Source organism: Stegostoma tigrinum, chromosome 1 (genome assembly GCF_030684315.1).
Source record: "Stegostoma tigrinum isolate sSteTig4 chromosome 1, sSteTig4.hap1, whole genome shotgun sequence".
Classification (NCBI taxonomy): Eukaryota; Metazoa; Chordata; class Chondrichthyes; order Orectolobiformes; family Stegostomatidae; genus Stegostoma; species Stegostoma tigrinum.
This window is the reverse complement of record NC_081354.1, coordinates 75,112,043-75,135,803: the sequence shown is the minus strand read 5'-3', so window position 1 is coordinate 75,135,803 and position 23,761 is coordinate 75,112,043. Positions and strand designations below refer to the sequence as shown.

Below are 23,761 nucleotides of genomic sequence, written 5' to 3'. Positions count from 1 at the left end.
CAGTTATAAGACAGCGGGAGAATCCTCAAATAGTTAAAGTTGGTTGTGTGAGAATGAGAAAAATGTTTGTGGATGTGTATGTGCGTGTACAGGTAGGGAGAAGCCTCTTCCTCCTTGTTGTACAAGAATATTGTATAACGATTATGTTGAATTACACAAAATAATAACATTTTATTTTAATATATTAAAATTTTTGTACTGGTAATTGTACCTTTGTGCACTGTATGAATATTTATTGTGAACGAAAGTATTCTCCAACTGTACTTTGGTAACAAAATTATTATTCTGCGCATTTTCAAAACTAGTACAGTAGGCAACATTTGGCTGGAGATGCCTCAGTGCACTCTCTGTATTAATTGCTTGCTACGGCTATATAATTCGTGTGTTAAGTGCAGGTCTATGGGATAAACTGTTTTGTACTGGGTTCTAAATAAGTCATTACGGAAGCATATGGAGATACTGTCAGATTTAAAAGTCTCTCCCCCTACCCCAGACCTTCTGCGAGCTTTGACGTCATGTGTGCTCCTTTCAGTTGCCATAGAAACTTATTCCCCAGGCTCTCTGTCTGTCTCATCTGGTAGGTTCCACACTGGTACAGGCAGCATTGACTGCACAATGGTTTAACACGGGTGATGGCGGTGATTCAGCAATCTCTCCCTCCTCTCCAGCAGCTCTCTTCTCTCTCTCCTCCTCCTCCTTTCCAGGCATCCTCTCCGATCCATTGTGCATCTTTTGTGTTTCATTCTTCTTTTGCGAAAAGCAAAATGGTTTGAATCCGGATTGCAGTGGGGGGGACTGTTACCATACCAGGATTCTCTTCAGTTGGCACGGCATGGTAGGTGGTTGATACTGATGCAGTGTGCTAACCTGTTAAGGGTGGGGTGATGAATATTGATTTCAGCAAAGGTTAATGAAGTAGACCGCTAGAATTGCATGAGGAAAGCATCCCAGCAAGTGGCAGCTGGATGTAGCCTTTTTCCTCGTATTGATATGCATCCATCCGGTAACTTACTGTCATTAGAGAATGCAAAGTACATGAGTAAAATAATGCTTAAGGCTTGATGTAGTGCATGTAAATTACTGTTTAGTTAATGTTTGAAAGAGAAAACTTGAGGAATTTGATAAAAGTGAAATGAATATTTTGCAAATAGTCGGCAAGAAACATTTTACACCTTTCTAGCCTTATAGCTTGTCATATACATATACATGTAAACAACGAATTGTTTTAAAATGAATTTAGTGATGAATTAGCAAGTTTTGATATCAGTGAATCGGTTTCGGATCATTGGGGTTAATTGATTGTCTTTCAGCCTGTTCGAAGTGATAGAAATCTGGGGTCATGATTTCTGCTTTGATTCACGCATCTAATTAATCTTGTGAAGAGATTCAGCATCGGCTGAAAGAAGGATTGGAAGTGTTTTGTTCTGGCCATTCATCAGTATTGTCTGCTTGATAACATTACAAGGATCTGTAAAGGGTCACTGAACATTTATTTTTCTGACTCCGTTTGACAAAATGAGTATTCTGATCATTTTCTTGATCACATTATTTCACAATACTGTGTTACTTGCCAATTTCGCTTTAAAATTGTCTGTAAGGATAGAACGATAGAGAGGCACAAACTACCTGGGGTGCATTCTTGATTATTGCCGAGGAAGGCGTTTTATACAGTGAGGGTGTTGGTGACTTCTCTGTGTGAGAATCTCTGGAGAGAAAGGTATATGCAAATATTGCAAATGATTATGACCAAATATGGATATACACCTAGCTTGTTTAGCAAATGTGATGGCGTCTTTTTGCACAGATACAACATAAGTCTTTGTGCTCAGTTTTAAAATATAAGCTATGCAGTTCTTGCACATTTGATATTCAGAGCTGGAAATCTATTTCTCCTCTTTTCTTTAAATGAAATAATTGTGGTTAATTAGAGGAGTGGTCATGTCCTGGTATATACAAATGACGTAGAAAATACATTGAATGCCTCTGCTGTAACCTAAAGTTAAGAACACTGAGCCATTTTAGACGGCTTCGATATGATTTAATTTCTGCATATACATGGAAAGCATAGATTTTCATATTTACTTACAGGAGAACATTGTTGGTCTTCAGAAAAAAACAGTGCATGAGAATCAGAAAACAAAAACTTTAAAAATGTAAATCAGAAACATATTTGTTTATTTTAAGTGGATCTTGAATATTTTTCTGTCTTATTTTATGTAACAAATAATTAGATGCTATAGAGTTAATGGTGTAATTTGATGTAAGCATACTACTGCAGTGTATTTACCTTTAAATACTGCAGTCAAATTCAGAATCCTTGTCTTATAGCAATATTAAACAGTTCCTTAAACTTATTTTCATATTCATCCTATGGAGAATAGTGTGAATTTGGGGAAACAACTCAGTCACTGATTAATAGACCATAGCTTATGGCATTTTATTGACATTTTATGTCAATACTTTTTTCATACTAGCTGGCTGAATGATTTTCTAGGCTCCCAACTGATACAATGAGTTAAAGATAGGAAAGGGGGTGGATGACCATCTGACTTCATTATTTAAAATTGCCCCCTTGCATACGATTGGACTTGGAGCTTTGGTTTCAGCTCTATTGAATGGCCTGGAGTGGGCTTTTCATGGAATACCACCATTTAGACAAAGTTATATTTGGACAAGATTAATAAATAATATAGAAATTAAAAATTGCCAAAGAAAAATCAGTTTCACATGATCAATTTCTACAATCACATTGTCAGAGTATGATATCATTCTTAAAGAGAACTGTGACTGTAACGATTGTGATTTTGCCTGTTTCAGTTGTGCTGGAACAGATGTCACCTACTCTTCATTGTCATTACTGTATTTTAATAAAAGGTGACATTAATTTTTTTAACAATCTGTTCTGGCAGAAAAACAGCTTTCAAGAAATTTAGGTGCATTGCCTTTTTGAACATCTTCACATGTTTGAATAGATAGATGTTGAAACAAATATGAAGTTAGGAATCAGAAACGTTAATTATAAAGACCACAGTTTAGTTTTCTGCAAGAGGCACATTTTTGCCAATAGCTGAAGATGCCAGTGACAAGTTCTGTCAATTAATCAGAAATCAAGTCATGTAGCACCATATTTGGTACTAAATGCGCCTCCTTGCTACACACATTTCCAGATATGGGCAGATGGTAGGATGCCTACTCAGATAACTGGTTGGAAGGATAACATTCAACAGCCTGGAAACTGTAGAGGTACTGACAGTAGTTGAGAATGCTTTAACTATAGAATAATGTATGTAAGCTTGGGCCTTGCACTGCTTGTTGGATCAAATTCTGATTCATAATGTCCCCTGCACACAGCTTGCAATTTGCTGAACTAGTGCAACATTATGTGGTGCTACTTTGACGCCTATATTTACCTGAATGTGGAGATGAGGTGACCAACCCTGTTTGGATTAATTTCTCAATTAGCCTTGTTCCCACTTCCTCACCATTGATCATCTGCCATATCCGTCACACAGGAAATCTGCTTGACATCAAGATTACATTTGATTGAGTGTGCCATCAAAGAGCCTTAGCAATACTCGAGTGAATGGAATCGGGGGAAACTCTCCATTGGTTGAAGTCATACCTGGCACAAAGGAAAATGATTGGTGGTTGTTGGAGGTCATCCATTAAAGCTCCAGGATATCTCTGCAGGAGTTCCTCAGGAGAGCATCTGAGGCCCAACTGTCTTCATCAATGACCTCCCTTCCAGATCATTCGTGGGGACGTTTGCTGATAACTGCGCAATATTCATCACCATTTACAACTCCTCCAATATTGAAACAGTTCATTTGCAAAAGCAGCAAGACCTAGACAATATCCAGATTTGGAATGACAAGTGCCAGGCGATGACCATCTGCAACAAGGGAGAATCTAACCATCACCACTCATCATTACCGTCACTGAATTCCCCCACTATCAAATCCTGGGAGTTACCATTGACCAGAAACTGAACTGGGCTTGTCATTTAAATGCTGTTGCTCCAAGACTCCATCAGAAACGGAGAATGCTGTAGTCAACAACTCTCCTCCTGACTGCCCAAAGCCTGCCCACCAGACACAAGTCAGGAGTGTGTTGGGATACTCAATATTGCGTACTTGCCTGGATAGATGCAGCTCCAACAATACATATGAAGCTTGACACTATGCAAGACAAAGTAGCTTGCTTGATTTGCACCAGATCCACAAGTAGCAACTCCCTCCACCACTAAACCTCAGTAGCTGCACTGTGTACCATCTACAATAAGCACAGCAGAAATTTACCATACTCCTTAGAGATCACCTTCCAAACCCACAACCACTGCCATTGAGAAGAAGAAAGGCAGCAAATAAATGGGAAGACCACTATCTGCAAATTGCTCTGCAAGCCACTTCCCATCCTCACTTGGAAATATAACACCATTGCTTCAGTGTTGTTGGGTCAAAACCCTGGAACTCCCTTCCGTGCAGCATGGTGGGTCTACTGATAGCAAATGGACTGCAGCGGTTCAAGAAAGCGGCTCACCACCACCTTCTCAAGGGCAACTAGGCAACTAGTTTGAAGTGCCGGCCAAGCCAGTGACACCCACAACTCGTGAATGAATTTTTAAAATAGTAATTAATGATTCTTTGACAGGCAGTCTTACTTCCCCATCTCCAATATTTGGTAACTAGTAAACAGCAATTTTAAAATTTGTGGAATAAACACGTTTCTAAAAGAAAAGATCCCTATGATTTTTATCGTAAATTGCTTGCAGCAGTGTCCTGGAGACTGATTCTTAATTTTCCAGAGACTTCAGAACAATCTCGAGCATTGAAGACTTTATATGTTCCATATTGAAGGCCTGAACTACGTCTCTGCCCCCTCCCTTCAACCTTAACTGAGGGATGCCTTCTAAGGTTTATCCAGAGGGATCAACCTGCCACACTGGCATGAAGTTAACATGACCTGAGGCCCAACATCAAGAGCCCGTTGAATCTGTCAATTCTGGTACTGATATCACACCTTGCCCCTCACTGCATTGGCAAAGATGAGCCCTCCTGAGTATTTTGTGCAATAATTCACAACAATTTCACTCATTCTTATCATTTTCAATGTCTTTTCCTTGTTGGTACAGATTTATGTTCTATTTGATCTTATTAGATAGGTCAGAACTGCACAATGGGATATTTATTATGTTTTTAAATTATATTCATTTTATCACTCTTTTAGTGAAGATGTTAAATCATTTATTTTAAATATTGATGTATTACTAATATTGCATAATGTAATTTCAAACTAATACAATGAAGGACTCCTATTAGGTATGATTTAAATTACAGAAAAATAAATAGCAAACCGCAGAGAATGAAATTCTAGTAAAAATGTAAAACTCAAACAAATAAATGAATTAGAATAGTTAATAAGGCTATTTTTCTGATCTGATGCTTGCCTGGCTTAAATATTAAATAAGGAGCTCAGCAGTCGAGAGAAGCATGTTCAGGTTAGGGTGGCATGGTGCCTTAGTGGTTAGCACTGTTGCTTCACAGCACCAGGGACCTGGGTTCCATTCCAGCCTTGGGTGACTGTTGGTGTGGAGTTTGCATGTTCCCTCTGTGTCTGTGTGGGTTTCCTCCAGGTGCTCTGGTTTCCTCCCAAATCCAAAGATGTGCAGGTTAGTTGGTTTGGCCATGCTAAATGCCCGTAGTGTTCAGGGATGTGTAGATTAGGTGGGTTATAGGGGGATGGGATGTTCCAATGGTCAGTGTGGACTTCTTGGGCTGAAGGACCTGTTTCCACACTGTAGGGATTCTATAAGTGCTGGCCTATCTTTTGAAGGTTTTCACTTCTCCCTAAGAAAGCATGATGGTGTTTAGGTGTATAGCTAGTCAGTGTATTCAGGTGTGCTGCATACATGTCTGACATGAAACTTGTTGTCAGGTGAAGGTTGATTCATAAAACATTTTGGGAAAGCAGTAACAGGTATTGTATCACCCACAGCTTGACACCGCCAGCAGGGTTATTGTGAGACTTACTCGGCAGGACATGGATATCAAGGCATGTCCACAGAAGCAGTCCTGGCTTTCCACAGTGAGGGCCAGGATTCTTTCTTCATAAGAACCTAACATCAGGCACCCCTCCACCTATAGAGACTCACTCTGCCATGTTATGGATTGTTTTCTCCAGAAATTAGAGATAGGAATTGAATGAAATGAAATTGGGTGGTACACCTGATAGTGCTGGTGCAGAGTGCAGGTCCAGGGAAGCACAATGTTCCATGGATGCCTCAAAGTCCTTGCCCATGAAGTGGGGCAACAATTTTCCCTGTCCGACACGTGCATGGCAAATGTCTGGAGGGCAGCTGTGCACTGATGGTGCTTGTGTGGGTGCCCAACGGGCTTTTTAAGATGGTGCTGTGTTAACATGGGCTAGAATCGGATGTGAGGGATGCCACAAGGATGGATAAGTAGGTAATGAGTTATGTTCGGTAAGATACAGCAAGATATATGCTGGCCCTCTCATTGAGATTGCCTGCAAAGATATGATGTTTGCAGTGATTATTTGGTCGTGACACATGCACAATGTTAACTTGATATCAGATCAATATAATATCTCATCTCAAGGGTGACATAAACATACAGGCATTTGTGCTACATTCTCACATGTCTGAATATTGACAGCCTCATGGAGGCAGATCCAAAGGCAAGACAAGTAAAAAGGTCAGAGTTCAGGCCATCAGGTCAACACCCTGATTGCCCATGCCTCCAGCAATAGGTGGCTTGTGAACATTGGCAGCAGTTCTTTGCCCAGCAGTGCCATGTAGTCAGTAATGAACAATAATGGGAAGAGAGGGACGGTTTATATGCATTGTGGACCTACCTCAGAACAGACTCCCAGTGTAGTCTGAAATGAATCCTCCGAAGGGCTTCCCACTCCAGTGATCCTAGTGGCTTTGAGCACCTTCATTTTGGAATTGCCCTGGTGTTTTGGAGCACTGCACCCTTCGGAGGCACCCTCACAGTCTTCTTTCTGCCTCAGCAGCATCACCTCTTCCAGCACTCTGTTTAGATTCACACCCTGAGTACCGTCCTTACTTGCTGTCAGATTTGGAAGCAGCCAATTAGATCTGGATCCAAAATGATCCCAACTCCTGAAAAAAAATGTCATCATATGATTATACCTTTAAAAGTAAAAAATAGACAAACAGTCACACTTTCAGAATGATGATGTGCAGTAATAAAAATGTTACTTTACTGAGGCAGAAATATTTTGGCTATGGTTGGAGCTATAAAGGATGCAGAACAAGAGACAGCTTCTGGAAAAAAATTTACTTCTGCAGCATTCCAGACAACAATGGGGTCACTGACCTGTTCACTGAAGTGATGTACATCAACAGAGATGTATAGAGTCTCTGAGGCAACTGGAGATCGCAATGAAAAACTGCTTTCACATCTTTGTTAAAGTCTTTGATTGATTCTTCTAATTAGTTAAATATCAATTAGTAATCATCTGATTATTAATACCAAGGCTACATCTGATGAGGTGGAATATATAAAAACAACTCACATGAAATCCTGAAAGGATACTCTTCACAGATAGAATGAGGACATTCTACAAGAAAACTAACATTTATTCAACAGCTTTGTGTTGTAATGCTGTGTGATATCCTTGAGTTCTGCTAGAACTCATACTGTTTCTGGACTAATGCAAAAAGTGTAGAATTTACTTCAGGCAATTTACTTGATGATTTATAGCATCACCACACATTGTTAGTACAGTGGGAGCCACTAATAAAAATAATAACATTTAATATGGACTTGTTATGTGTGACCCTGTTCACTGGGAGGACATGTGCACAGCAACAACACAATTTGTACAATGGATTTGTCAGAGGTCTGAATCATTTTCATACTCGGGCTTCATTAAAGAAATCTGAACAGTGTCAACACAATTCTCCAGCCAGACTGTGGAGGCTGTCAGTATTTAAACAGGAGGTAGATAGATTTTTGAATTATTTGGGAATTGAGGACAATGACGACAGCACTGTGGCACAATGGTGAGCACTGCTCTCTCCCAGCACCAGTGACCCAGAATCAATTCAAGCCTTGGGCAACTTTCTGTTTGGAATTTGCATGTTCTCTCTGTGTCTGCGTGGATTTCCTCCCGCAGTCCAGAAATGTGCAGGTTGGGTGGATTGGCCACAATAAAAATCCCATGTAGAGTCACAGGAATGGCATAGGTCTGGACAGGATGCTCTTTGGTGGGTCGGTGCAGACTCAGTGGGCCAAATAGCCTCTTTCTTCACTCTAAGGCTTCTATGATTGTATAGGAGCTGGTACCTGCAAAAGAGGGGCTGAGGCCTGGGAGAAAGAAATCATGATCTTATGAAATGCCGAGGCAGGCTTGAGGGGCCAAATGGCCTACTCCTTTTCCTGCTCTCATTATCTAAGTTCAATGACGGTATGGCACTTATTGTGGGAGACACAGCATCACTTCTCGCAAACCAGTAAAAGAAACTTACCTGGAATGTTTTTAGAAGTGAGCCCAGTAGCCCCATTAAGGAGCAATGGTAGGTGGTTTTAAATTGCGATTGAATCAACAGGGTTTACATTGCATCTCATCATGGACAACTTAGCAAGGTTTCTATCTGTTTTCAGCAGGAGTGTCATATATTTATATCCTTGCTTGCTTCAAAGTCATATTTAATAGCAAACTGAAATGGGACAATTATCTGTGATTTTATGCAAAACTATAGCACCCCATTTAGTTATTGTGAGCCTTTATAGAACACCAGTCAGGTCTTGGTTAGATTTTACCTCCCAATTTCAGATGCCATAATTCATGAGGAAAGGCGTCAAGGTCTTGGAGAGGATCGAAAGGTGATTTACCAGAACAATATCAGGGAGTAAACTTTAGTTCATCAGAGAGACAGAATTTTTTTGCCTTAGGGATGACAGCTAAGAATAAATTTAATGGACAAGTTCACATTTTGAAGGATTTCAGGAGTAAATGAGGAGAAAATATTTCTACTGCTAGATAATCAGAGAACAACGTTTTAAGGTAACTGGTAAAAACCCAGCTGGATATGATGAGAAATGTATTTATGTGTAAATACGATTTAGAATGTACTATTTGAATACACTATGGAAGCAGATTTGCTAGTAACTTTCAAAAGGCAATTTGATATACACTTGAAAAGGAGGAAACGCAGAGCTGGGTTGATAAAAGAAGAGGAATGATTAGGTTTATCACATGTCTGTTGGAGAATTCATAGAATGTATTTGGAACAGTTTCTTAGAACAATGTTTTATAAATCCAACCAGGAATTAGGCTATTTTGAATCTGGTAACGTGCAATGAGGCAGTTTTAACAAATTATCCCAGTAAGTGATCCTTTCGGGAACAGGGACTATACAATGGTTGAATGTAGCATTCAGTTAGAAAGTGAAAATCTTAGTTCCAAAATAACTCTATTAAACTTAAAACAGGGTAGATACATAGGGATGCAGGATGAGTCTGCTGGAATGAACTGGGAAATGAGTTTAACAGGAAGGATGGTTGAAGAACAATGACAGACTTTTAAGAAAATATTTCATGACTCACAGTGAAAAGGTATCCCAGCGGGAAAGAAGGGTTCTAGAAACAAGAAACCGACCATAGTTAACCAGTGACAGCATCAAATTAAAAGAAAAGAAACACGCAATATGCAAAAGATCAGTGGTTAATCAGAAGATTATGGAAGCTTGGAAAACCAGCAGAAGATGACCAAAAAAAAGTGAAAAGATAAACTATGTAAGCGATATAAAAATGGACAGTAAATACTTAAATTGTTTATAAATGAAAAGAGAGGCTAAAGTAAATATAGGGCCCTTAGAAAATGAAGCTGTGGAAACAATAACAGGGAACAAGGGACAGAGAGTTGAATTAATTGTTCGTATCTGTCAGTGCAAAAATACTAAACAATCAAGAGGCTCAAGGGAACAAATAAATACTATAACTATCACCACAGAGAAAGTACAAGGGGACCTAATGGGACTAAAGCCTGATATGCCTTTGGACCTGATGGGATGTATCCTTAGATTTTAAGAGATGTACCTGCAGAGGCAGAGACTTAGATTTGGGAGATATCCCAGAGGATCGAAAAACTGCCAATATAATGCATTTATTCAGGGAAATGAAAACGGATAACAGAAGTTAGTATAATATCTGTTGTTGGGAAAATGCTAGAGTCTAATGCAGAGCATTTAGAAGTACATAATACAATACGAAGTGAGCATGCCTTCATAATGGAGAAATCATGCCTGACAATTTATTACAGTTTTTTGAGAAGGTAACAAGCAAAGATAGATAAAGGAGATCCAGTAATTGTAACGTATTTGGATTTCCAAAAGACACATGGTAAGGAACCACACATAATATAAGAGCCCATTGGAGGTAGCATATTAACGTAGATAGAGGATTGGCTAACCAGTAGAAGCTTAAGAGTTGGGATGAGGGGGATTTTCATGTTGGCAACCGTAGAGCATTCATAGAATACCTACAGTGCAGATAGAGGTCATTTGGCCCATCGAGTCTGCATCAACCCTCTGAAAAGCATCCTATCCTATCCCCATAACCCCACATTTTATCATAATTAACCTATCTAGCCTGTACATCAAAAGGCTACTTGGATAACTATGGTAATTGATGCAAACTAGCACTGGTGCATACGGGGATGCATGTGTTTGTCTGACCAAAACCAATCTGGGCTTGCCCAGCAGCTTCGGTGACTTAAGATAACATCGGGCAGAGTGCAAGTCCTCGTGAGGGTGATGACTCATTTGAATGTCTGCCCTATTAACTTTTGATGATACTTTCTGTGCCTAGCATGGCGGCCATGCTTTAATGGGGAATCAGGGTTTGATTCCAGAGAGGAAATCTACTGCATCCAAGGAAGGTAGCAGGCATGCAAATTCCCGACTCCCAACTCGGGAAGGTAGTGATGAAAAATAACAATTCAGGACACTTACGAGGCCCTGTAATCAGAATAAGTACACTTTAATTCCTTTAACAAGGGTCTATTGGAAAGAAAATCTGGTTCCAGCAGCCGCGGCAATTCCAACTCCAATAGCGTGTAATAAAGCTGCTGCAGTCAAAAAACCTACAGTTAGAATTTCGAGTGGTGGTCTGCCACACGGCGAGCTACTGCCTGTCCCAGCTCCTGCCTCCTGGCACTCCCTTGATGCTCTTAGCTGAGTGCCCTGGGGATCCGAAGCGTTTAATTTGAAAACAAATTATCTTGAAAACCCACTACTTAATGGAGTGCTGGGGTCCCCGTTATTTACAATATATAGTCATGACTTGTATGAGAAAAGTAAATGCAATGTAGGAATTCAAATGGCAAGGATGAAACAAAGAACTGACCGACGAATATAGGCAGCTTAGGTGAGCGAGAAAAAACTTGGCAGATGGAATATAATGTGAAAAATGTGAAGTTATGCACTTTAGCAGGAAGAATGGAGGAGCTAAATATTACTCAAGTAGGAAAAGACTGCAGAAAGCTACAACACAGAGGGATTTAGGAGTCATAGAGTCATCCAGCACAGAGCAGACCCTTCAGTCCAACCAGCCCACACTGACCATGTTCCCAAACTAAACTAGTCCCTCTTGCCTGCATTTGACCCATATCCCTCTGAACCATTCCTATCCATGTACATATCCAAGTGTCTTTAAATGTTGTACCTGCATTCACCACTTGCTCTGGCAGTTCATTCCACAAATGAACAAAGAAGTTGCCCCTCATGTCTTTTTTTAAACACTTTCTCCTGTCATCTTAAAAATATGCCCCTTCGTTTTGAACTCTCTCACTCTAGGGAAAAGACCCTTGCTATTCTATGCCCCTCATGACTGTATAAACCTTAAGAAGGTCATCCCTCAAACTGCTGTGCTCCTGTGAAAAACGTCCCAGTCTTTCCAGTCTGCTTTTATACCTCAAACATTTCATTACTGGCAACATTCTTATAAAGCTTTTCTGAAACCCCTGCAGTTTAATAATATACTTCCTGTAGCAGGGCCATCGCCCAGAAGAGGCCTCACCAATGTGCTGTATAACCTCAACTCCTATACCCAAAGATTTATCCACTTTTGTGTTTTCTAAGACCACTATGCACTTCCTCTGTTACTGTGAACTGTTTTCAAAACATCAATATTTATTTCCCTTCTCTTCATTTCTTTCTCCACAGTAAAAACTGATGGGATATATTCATTAGGTAGCTCTCCCATCACCTGAGTTTCAACACATAGACAATATTATTGATCTTTCAGAGGACCTATTCTCTCTAGTTGCTCGCTTGCTCTAAATGTATTTGTAGAACCTGTTTGGATTATCCTAACCTTACCTGTGAACACTATCTCATTTACCCTCTTTTCCCTCCTGATTTTCCTCTTAAGAATGTTGCGACACTCTTTATATTCTTGTAGAGATTCATTTAAACCCAGACATCTATAACTAATATATGATTCCTTGTCTAGAACTAATATATGATTCCTTGTTATTCTTGACTAGAACCTCAATATCTTTATTCATCCATTCTTCCCTTCTCTTACCAGCCTTACTCTTCACTCTAACATTTCTTGCCCATAAATCATAAGCAGATAGCATCTAAGTTCAGCAGGCCATAAGAAAGGCAAATGGAATGTTGGTCTTTATTTGAAAGGGCATGGAGTGTAAAAGTAGGGAGGTCTTGTTACGACTATACAAGGCACATGGAATACCATGCACAGTTTTGATCCCCTTATCTAAGAACAGGTACATAATATTGGAATCAGTCCATAAAACTTCACAAAGTGGTTCATGTGAGTGGAGGGATTTTCTTACCTTCTTTTCTTTCTTACGAAGAGAGTTTGAGTAGGTTGGGCCTGTACTCACTGGTGTTTAGAAGAATGAGATGACATTTTGCTGAAACATTTCAGAGGGCTTGACAATGCAGATGTGGAGTGGTTATTTCACTTTGTGCAAGTGTCTACGACCATGGGCATAATCCCAGAGTAAGGAGTCATTCTTTTAAGGCTGAGGTGAGAAGAATGATTTTCTCTCAGCAGGTTGTTAACCTGTGGAATTCTTTACTGCATAGGGCTGTACAGCCTGGGTGGTTAAGCACGCTCAAGGCTGTGATAGAAATATTTTTATAAGTAACAGAATCCAGGGTTACGAGGAAAGGGCAAGAAATTAGAGTTGGGGATTATCAAAAAGTCATGATCTCATTAAATGGTGGAGCAGATTTGATGGGCTGAATGGCCTAATTCTGCACGTACAACCTTCAGTGCTCTGTAATTCCAGGATTTCTTTCTCTAGTGATGATTGATGTAGTTTTATGCTGCACCGCTACGGAAGGGTGACCCGAAAGCAAACTTTTACTCAGGGGTTTGAATTGGTGTCAGCCCCTTTGCAGATTGCTGCTGCTTTGGATTAATGCTACAATTAATCTACATTGGCAGAGGGTTGGAGACAAAAGTGTTCTATTGATTCAGAACATACAGGCTGTGATTGGCGAGGGATTTTGAAAGGTATTTGTGTTACTTCAATTATTTTCAAGAGGGTTTTTCAAATTAAATGAATTAATTCTCTGTCTAATGTCCAACATTGTTAGTGACCAATAATACTGACAGTTCAGCACATATTTGCTGTGTTGGGAAAATGTCTGAGAATAATTTTGACTTGGTGACACGATGGCTCTTAATCAATTGTGGCACTATTGCTGAGTCATGAGTTGAAAATGAAACCTCTATCACATGGGTCATGCAGTTATCACTTTGGCCTCTATGCGAGCACTTTTATGTCTAGGGCATTTTGTTGCATTACTCTATAGGCAATTAAACAATAAAACCAAGGTGAATAACCCAAGTCCCACAGATATCACTTGGTTGAAGGAAAAGATAAGATAAAACAATAAGTCGTAACAGTGATATATAAATTGTGCTGGAAATGCCCACAAAACATAGAAAGAACAGATGTTACCGCTAGAGAATTCCTTACTGCTGTTCTTTCTCTGCTGGCATAGATTCACTGGAAATGCGGCAGAAAGCCACTTGACCTCTGGTACAGCAACAGAGCTCTGACAGAGTCCCTGGACTAAATGGTGCTATGTTAGAATTACAGACAAGAAACAGGTCTGCATTTTCACTCCATACCGTGGAGGGTTTTTAGGAAGTGAAGGAGTCGCATTGAAGTTATGGAAATGCATTAATTAGGACAGTGTTTATTGGTCATCAAGACAGTGGCAGAGCAGGGCTTCTGAGCTGCGGACTGTCTGATGTGACCACTTTTCTTTTTTTCTCTTCTCTTGTTTCTCTTTTCATCTGCTTTCCCTTGCTTACCTCTTGTCCTGAGCTCGGACAGCATCGGCAGGGAGTGAGCCCAGCATGTACTTTGTGGCAGCAGCAAGGGAGCCCTTACCTATTTTTCCAGGATGAGCACGGGAGCTGGTATTGGAATCAGTGACTGCTATATCAGCGGAGGCGACGTTGGTGATTCAGGCCCAGCGACAAAAGGTGGTGCCTGAGGATCGGCGACTCGGCTGTTGGTTGGGTCTGGCGTTCGTGGTGGCAAAAAGCGCACCATGGCAACATCGATGAGCGGGGCCCAGCAGCGAGAGATGTGATTTGAACGTTGTTGGGTTCGGCGCAGGCAGCGGCCAGTTGCTGGTGGAGGAGAATCAGCCCAGCAGCAAAAGATGGCGTCTGAAGATTGGGGACTTCGATGTTGATTGGGTCTGGTGTAAATTGCAGTGAGGCGATGGAGGAGGGATGGCGGGGCAGATGTAGTTGATGATTAGCTAGCTCAGGACTGATGGAGATAACAAGCTGTAGAAATGGATGAACACAGCAGGCCAAACGACATCAGAGGAGCAGGAAAGCTGATGTTTTGGATCTGGACCCTTCTTCAGAAAAATTGAGAGTCCCAGACCTGAAACATCAGCTTTCCTGCTCCTCTGATGCTGCTGGGCCTGCTGTGTTCATCCAGCTCTGTACCTTGCTATCCCAGATTCTCCAGCATTGGCACTTCCTACTATCTCTGAATCAGGACTGATGGACTGTCTTTAAGCTCTATCTTTCTTCTCTTATATAATTCTTCAACTATTAGTAATGGTGTCAGACCATGGCGACAGTGGAAAAGCTTTTCTCTGTATTTTTTGTTCTTCTCATTGCAAAATGCACGTGACAATAAAATCATTCCTTCATTCATTCATTCATTCAAGAATGAACAAAGACAAAAGGAGCTTCTAAGCAATATGATTTGCTCAAAGGGAGCCAGAGTGGGTTTGCAATGGGTACATCTGTTTTTTTTATTCCCTTGTGGGTGTGAGCATTACTGGCTGGCTGTCATATATTACCCTACCCTGAGCTGCTTTCTTGAATCACCCTAATCCATATGCTGAGGGTACACCCACAACGCTATTAGGGAAGGAATTCAGGGTTTTGATCCCTGACACTAAGGAACAGAACTATACTTCCAAGTCAGGATGGTGAGTGGGCTTGGAAAAGAACTTGCACGTGGTTTTGTTCCCATGTATAAGCTACCCTCATCTTTCTAGATGGAAGTGGTTGTTGGTTTGGAAGGTGCTGCCTAAGGATCTTAGGTGAATTTCTGTCTAATGTCAAATTCATTTGATTGTACTTTTTCATGAGATCACTAATAGGATGAACAGGGACATATAGATGTCATTTTTATTGACTTCGACATAGCTTTGAATAGGGTTTATGCAAACAATTAGTGACAAAAATGAAAACACATTGAATTGAAGGTAACCTTGAGATATATTTTGTTAATTGACTGGGAGATGGGATACAGATATGGGAGAAAGGAAATGTGGTGTAAATGGTAGGATGTGGAAAGAGACTGACATATTAATGATATATGATGAAGGCATAAAGAATTCGATATTGATGTCGCTTGTAAATGGCATTAAATTAAGAGACCTATAGGTTGGAGCAGAGAATTACAAAGAAACAGATAGAATAAATGCTATTATGAAGCTGTGCCAATTCTGTGAAGGGAAAAATGAGGTCGTCTACATAGCATTTCAGAAAGCAACTAATGCTACTGTCCCAGAACAGGAAATACCAGTGGCCTTGGACATATTTTGGGTGTGCAGCATATGTCCAGTTCTGGGACAGAAATGGTTTGGGAATATAACCTCCTTCATTGGCAGAATACATAGTTGCGTTCAAATAAGTGGACTTCATCATAATTGTAGAGTTGACGAGAAAAGCTAGGGCCTGGAATTGAAAATTACTTTTTGAGAAAAATGTAAATATTTGCCTTAATTAATTTCAACATGTTTCACCTTAAGGAAATATCAGAATGACAGAAATTTTTTTAATGGAATGAACATCCGTGTAGAAAACACATATTTTGGAAGTCCTGGCATCATGATTTATTTTCACCAGCTCTTTTATCACACTTTGGCCTCCTAAGCTCAGTAGCTCCAATCGAAATTCTTTATTGATTTGACAAAGTAACAGGATGCCATTTTGTGAGACATAAATGTTCACAGTAACAAAATGAAATACTAAAGCACTTCATTATTTCACTGCTATTTCTCTGACATGCTTTATGAGCCACAGAACGAAATAAACGCCCAGAAGTCTATTGGTGCTGTTCCAGATTTAAAGATAAAAAAACAGGTCCAATATGAAGAAATATACGTGCATTCACTCCATGCCAAACATGCGTTGCCAGCTATATTGATGAACAACTTCTGCATTTTTAAAATTGCAGCCTATACCCTAAAACCTACTTAGTGGATGTGGAGGTGTGGATGGAGCCGGAGGAGAATGGTTTGTGCTTTAACACGATACTCTTTCTGGCATCTTAGCATACACACGGTACGATAATATTGCTATCCTCAAAGTGACCAGTTCCTAGAGGTCTGGGGATCAGAGGAGAGTACCTTTCCGATCAATTTTAAAACTCTTTTGTGAATACATAATCACCCTATTCTGGCCCATATCCATAGCTGTATAAGCCATTATCAATATGAAGTTATGATATTACATATTTTGTGGAATTTTGCTTTGAAAAAATACGCGTGGAATATTGTAATACACATTTTCTTCCACATATAATATCATGTTTGCTCTGTCAATCATTTTCCTCTGCCCGTATCAATGGGGTCATGATACAACACAGGAATGTTACCATGTATTGATTAGAAGACAAACAATGTCCAGTTTGATGCCACCCGAAGGTTGCAGGAACAGCAACTCATATTCCGCCTGGGAACCCTGCAGCCATATGGTATCAATGTGGACTTCACCAGTTTCAAAATCTCCCCTTCCCCTACTGCATCCCTAAACCAGCCTAGTTCGTCCCCTCCCCCCACTGCACCACACAACCAGCCCAGCTCTTCCCCCCCACCCACTGCATCCCAAAACCAATCCAACCTGTCTCTGCCTCCCTAACCGGTTCTTCCTCTCACCCATCCCTTCCTCCCACCCCAAGCCGCACCCCCAGCTACCTACTAACCTCATCCCACCTCCTTGACCTGTCCGTCTTCCCTGGACTGACCTATCCCCTCCCTACCTCCCCACCTATACTCTCTCCACCTATCTTCTTTACTCTCCATCTTCGGTCCGCCTCCCCCTCTCTCCCTATTTATTCCAGTTCCCTCTCCCCATCCCCCTCTCTGATGAAGTGTCTAGGCCCAAAACGTCAGCTTTTGTGCTCCTGAGATGCTGCTTGGCCTGCTGTGTTCATCCAGCCTCACATTTTATTATCTTGGAATTCTCCAGCATCTGCAGTTCCCATTATCTCCAGTTTCACAATCTGGATATAAGTCCATAGTATGGAAAACCAGTAAGGATAGCTGTAAACTTATCGGACAGAGAAAAATCACAACTGTTCACATGGCTGTTACAGGTCTCCATGCACATCCCAGAAACTGGGCCATCTGATGCCCATTATTCACTTGCTGTACAGTTCCCAATGTGGCAGACAGGAAATGCACACATTGCTGAGCGGAAGCATGCAAAATGTCATATTGGATACAAGCAAACTAGCTGCTTCCTTTACCCACTTTTTAAAAAGGGCAGCAACCTCTTTGTATATGTAAATGAGAGGTCTAACTTGTTTGAAGCCACCTCTGCAACATTGGCCTAGAGCTTGAGGTCGGGAATGAAGCAAGGAGGCTTGTTATTGATTACTATTTCTGGTGAGAATTTCATCTCTATTGTAGTGGCATCATACTGCAAGTGATTGTGATATTCTGTTGTAAAGTGGCAAATCATATGAAAGGATTTTCACAGGCAGCTAAGCAAAAAATCAAAAGCAGTAAAATCGTATCACATTTAAAACATTTACTTAAGTTAGAGTTTAGGAAATGTATTATGATGAGAAAAGTGAAAGCTAAAATACCATGAGAAATGTTATGAAAAATTACTTTTAAAAAAATGACTTAAATAATTTACTAATTTTTATTTCACAACACTTCATGATCACAAAGTATTTTTTCAGATCCAGTTTGTTTTTTCATCAAATTTTTATTTATCACATTACCTTTAAAAGCCCAGTTAAGTTTGAATGAAAAAAGTGTTCCTTCTTATGGGATTTCAGATGTGATGTACGATCAATTGATGATCTTGCTGATTTCAGTGATTTCCAGCTCTGGGGCTGGGTATAGACTATATTGTTAGAATATCTGTGCTAATCTGCATATTTATGTGTCTTATGACTACAGATACTTTCAGAATAATAATGATGGCGTGTGCCAACAGTTCGCTATGTACACTGGCCGGACCCCTGCAAAATGTCAATCATTTAACTTAAGATATCTCTGTAACCTACTGTAAATTATCTTGGTCCGTGCTATATGAAACCATGAGCCCTCACCTCTTATTATATCTTGTTCCCATGAAATCCCCTGGCATCCAGACAGTGGTCACCACTTGTGATCTCCCTCCCTCCCTGATCCTGACCTCCAGTTGCCCTGAGGCTCACCAACTAAACTTTCTGAATTAAGCCGGTAGTCTAAGGTTCTTGTGTAGATCTATAACTTGGGTTGTAGATGCTGTCTGGTTTGCTCGCTGAGCTGGTTCATTAATTCGCAGATGTTTCATTACCCCACTGGGTAAGGTCATTTGTGCAGCCTCTGATGAAGTGCTGTTGGGTTTTCCCGCCTGGTAATTAAACTCAGGGGTCTGTTGGATTTGATGACCTTATTTCCGGTTTTCCTTCACAGTGGTGTATATACAGGGTCTAGTTCTTTGTGTTTGTTGATGGCCTTCTTGGTGGAGAACCAGGCCTCTAGGAATTCCCATGCTTGTCTCTGGCCTGTTTAGGATCTTGGTGTTGTCCCAATCGCACTGGTGGTTCTCCTTATCCATGTGGGTGGAAATGAGTGAGTGTTGGTCATGGCTTTTTGTTGCTAGTTGCAAGGAGGCCATCAAAAAACATACAGAATGAGACCCTATATATACAGCACTGCGCAGGAAAACTGGAAATGAGGTCATCAAATCCAACGGACCCCAGAGTTTAAATACCAGGTGGGAAAACACAACAGCGCTTCATCGAGGGCTGCACTGATGATGTTACCCAGCAGGGTACTGAAACGTCTGCGGACTAACGGACCAGCTCGGCGAGTGAACCAACCACAATAAGCCCTTAATCCTCCCTGATTCTGTCATGTATTTCTGCATTAACTGTGAGTTACCAAGCTGGGGCTGCTTCCACAGAGCCAACAGTTTGGCAAAGAATTCCAAGGTCCAATATCCAGGGCTGCCCATTGTCACGATTTGTGCGCAGGGTTAATTCCCAAAAATGGATACTCCTGAATTTCCACCCACAGATCTTTTGATATTGTTTGTATGCCTCTACATTGTTTGCCACTTGTCCAACCCCTAGTCTACTGATGCAATAAGAACCCTACAGCCTTCTTTAGCAATGCACTTCGGAATGATTTTGAATGCTTGAATAGTCCTGCTATTAGGATATTTGCATTTCTTAAGCATCTCTTTGCACACGCATTGGTCTCAATTTCATTCCGTGTAAATAAATTGGAGCAAAAATTCAGGGATGCTTAATGACGGACAAAACAAAATTGTGTAATCCACCTCAGATTTTCAATCTTTAGAAAGTACCCAACTTTGGGGTGATGTATTTTTTCATTGGTGCTATGGTACAATTAATTTATTGGCTTTAATACATATTTAGTAAAATGTTCTATTCTATTTTTTGTGATTAAATGATACTTTTGGAAACCCAATCAGAATTATCGAAAATATTTTTGTCTTGGTGCTGTTTAATGCAATGCTTTGATGATTTCTTATACAATAAGGACATGGCAGCTTGGCAGTTTGGTTGGTATCTTGAGGTAGAAATTCATATGTTTCAGCCATAACACAAGAGCAAATCACACCAAGTTAACAATAGTGTGACCTTTGTTAAATATGAGTAAACATTGGCCTCAATGCTAAATTCTTAGGACCCATTTTTAGGCATCACAGGTAGTTGCCTAAATCAAGTTAACTTTTCGACATATTAATGGAGGGACCTAATATCCATTCATGGAAGCTTTAAGATTAGATTAGATTCCCTACAGTGTGAAAACAGGCCCTTCGGTCCAACAAGTCCATACCGCGCCTTGAAGCATCCCACGCAGACCCGTCCCCCATAACCCAAACATCCCTGAACACTACGGGCAATTTAGTATGGCCAATCCACCCAGCCTGCACATCTTTGGACTGTGGGAGGAATCCGGAGCACCCAGAGGAAACCCACACAGACACGGGGAGAATGTGCAAACTCCACACAGACTGTTGCCCAAGGCTGGGATTGAACCCTGGTCCCTGGTGCTGTGAGGCTGCAGTGCTAACTAATTAGAAAAATAGTTCTGAAGAAGTGGGACAAATACTGGCTTGACCAAATTCACAATTTTTCAGAGGTCATGTGGTAAAACCTCCAGGAATATGTCCAATGTAAGCTGAGTGAAGGGGTTCGGACCAGGTATAGCACAATGATTGAGGTTAAAAGTAGAGACAGTAATGAAAAGACAGCTATGGATCAAAGACAGGAATCAATGAGGAAGACGATAGTCAGGTCAGTAGGTAAAAGGAGTGACCATATTAAGATCAGAGGGAAGGTGCAGTAATAAGTTGAATGATCAAAGTGGCAAAGAGATCAGAGAGCAATGAAACAAACCATCAAGCTTAACAGGATGGAAAACCTGTTTTAGGAAGGATATTATTAAGCTAAAGGGGGTTCAGAAAAGATTTACGAGGTTGTTGCCAAGGTATGGAAGGCTTGAGTTGTACAGAAGGGTTGGATAGGCTAGGACATCTTTAACCGGAGCATAGGAGGTTGAGAGGTGACCTCATAGACGTTTATAAAATCAAGAAGGGTGTAGATTGTATTAGTGGTAGTTGTATTTTCCCTGGATGGGGGATTTCAAGACCGGTGGGCATTTTTTTAAGGTGAGAGGAGAGAGATTTAAAAAAGACATGAGGAGCAAATTTTTTAACACAGAGGCCGGTTCGCCTGTGAAATGAACTTGCGAAGGAAGTGGTGGATGCAGGCTCAGTTACAATATTTAAACGAATCTTAGATAAGTTTGTGCAAAAGGAAAGGTTTGGACGGGTAGTGCTAGGAACAGGCAGGTGGGACTGGTAAAGTTTGGCATTATGTTCGGCCTAAACTGATTAGACCAAAGAGCCGGTCTCAGTGCTATATGACTCCATGCCTATGACTATGAATATATCTTTTGGTCATCAGGTATGGAGGAAGTCCATTTCTAGTACGTTAAGTTGTAAATTAGCTTCAGTTTTAGGGCACAAATGGGCATATTTTTCCCTGTAATACTAACGAAGAAATAAGCCTAAGAATAACATAAAACAAATAAATCAGGAATAAATGAAGGGGTAAATTTTATTTTAGTAGCACTTTTCAAGGCATAATTTTGGAATTCCATTTCTTCTTCTCTACCTCCTCTGATGGAGTGGGTGAGAATTGAGTCCCAGAGCTTGTAATGTGATTCATAAGAAAATGGAAGCTTTAAGCTTTAATGTTCTTACAAGTAAATGTTTAATGTTTTGATATTTCTCAATGGCCCAATTCCTGTTATCCTCTTAAATTATGGCTGCCTTTTTGTATACTACGACAATACCCCAGAGAGTGCAAACTTAGTTTGTGAACAGCATCTTTTCAATTCTTTTGCTTTTCTCTACTTAGTCTTGGAGAGATAGTATCTCCCTTTCCTGCAGATTTCCCAGTCTCCTGGATAAACACTGGTGAAACCAAAAGATTCAAATTGAAAATAATGAAACATGTATTGTAATTAATTAAATGCAATTTACCCTCTGTTCCTGAAATCTTATATTAGCATTGAAATTTCTCACAAAGTTGAGCTTCAAATATTTCAGACATACCTAAATGAATATTATTTTTAATAACACACATCTAACTTCAATAATAATTTAACTGAAAAGTAAAGTGAAAACAAATTTAGAACTGGCAGTGTTTTTTTTTATTCTGGATATATTGTACTTATTAGACTTGCATGGTTTGAACCATTGCTGGTGACTTGACTGCGTGATTGAGCCTTTTTACTGATCATCTGTGAAACAAAGATCATTGTAGAATCAAGCATCTTTATCCTTACTGTACTACTGTTGTAACCTTCCATATGTGGTCAAATAAGCAATATAATCTGTCTGTAATGCAAGAATTACATTAGATCTGTTTCATGAGCTTGAAAGATTATTGTGATAATTGCATCTTGCAATACCAAAATCCCACTACATGATTTGGCAGAATGTGTGTATTAAAGCAAGACTAAAAGATCGAGATTAAGTGAACACTGTTGCTGAAATTTTCTTTTCATTATACCTCACAACCCCCCCACCCCGATTTATTGTTAACTCATTTTTATTCTCAAATGCAAAATGAATATTTTGTTCTACACAGTTAATTGCCATTACACTTTTAATACTTCATTTGCATGAGCAGAAATGTTAAGCAAGTAGATTTCATCACATTTGTGCAGGAGCTACCTTTATCACCCATTTGTTACTTACTTGGTCTTACTTCCTCTGGTCCCATGTGGGACAAAGCGCAACAAGATGGCAGTCCTGATCCAGCGCAGTCTCTTTTGCTGCAGCCCATTCCAGCTGGAAAACACATTGTTCGATGTTGCAGGAACAGCAACTCATGTTCCGCTTGGGAACCCTGCAGCCCAATGGTATCAGTGTGGATTTCACAAGCTTCAAAATCTCCCCTTCCCCCACCGCATCCCAAAACCAGCCCCACTCGCCCCCACCTCCCTATCCTGCTCTTCCTCTCACCTATCCCCTCCTCCCACCTCAAGCCCCACCCCATCTCCCACCTACTAACCTCATCCCGCTCCCTTGGCCTGTCTGTCCTCCCCGGATTGACCTATCTCCTCCCTACCTCCCCATCTACACTCACCTCTACAGGCTCCATCCCCGCCCCTTTAACTTGTCTGTCTCCCCTCCACCTATCTTCTCCTCTATTCATCTTCTATCCACCTTCCTCTCTGTCCCTATTTATTTCAGAACCCTCTCCCCCTCCCCTTTTTCTGATGAAGTGTCTAGGCCCGAAACGTCAGCTTTTTTGCTCGTAAGATGCTGTTTGGCCTGCTGTGTTCACCCAGCTCCACACTTTGTTACACCAGCGTCCCCATCATTTTGCCATCGTTGCATTGTTTTGATTAAAGGAATAAAATTTAGTCTCTGTGGTTTCTTTCCCCACTGGTGGTGTGCTTTAATTTTCTGCAAAT

The 23,761-nt window shown here is 40.5% G+C and overlaps 1 protein-coding gene across 7 annotated transcripts in view; it reads left to right on the top strand.

The window, feature by feature from the left end:
- Positions 1 to 548: 548 nt before the first annotated feature.
- Positions 549 to 23,761, top strand: part of mapk10 (mitogen-activated protein kinase 10) — a 207,955-nt gene continuing 184,742 nt past the window's right edge. For 6 of the 7 annotated variants that reach the window (XM_059646328.1, XM_048532782.2, XM_048532819.2 and 3 more), the window contains exon 1: positions 549 to 835. In XM_059646328.1, the coding sequence (XP_059502311.1) occupies positions 833 to 835 (3 nt within the window). In that variant the 5' untranslated portion in view covers positions 549 to 832. Of the gene's footprint in view, positions 836 to 982; positions 1,004 to 23,761 lie in introns of those variants that run through there. The other variant, XM_048532801.2, reaches the window with a different exon arrangement.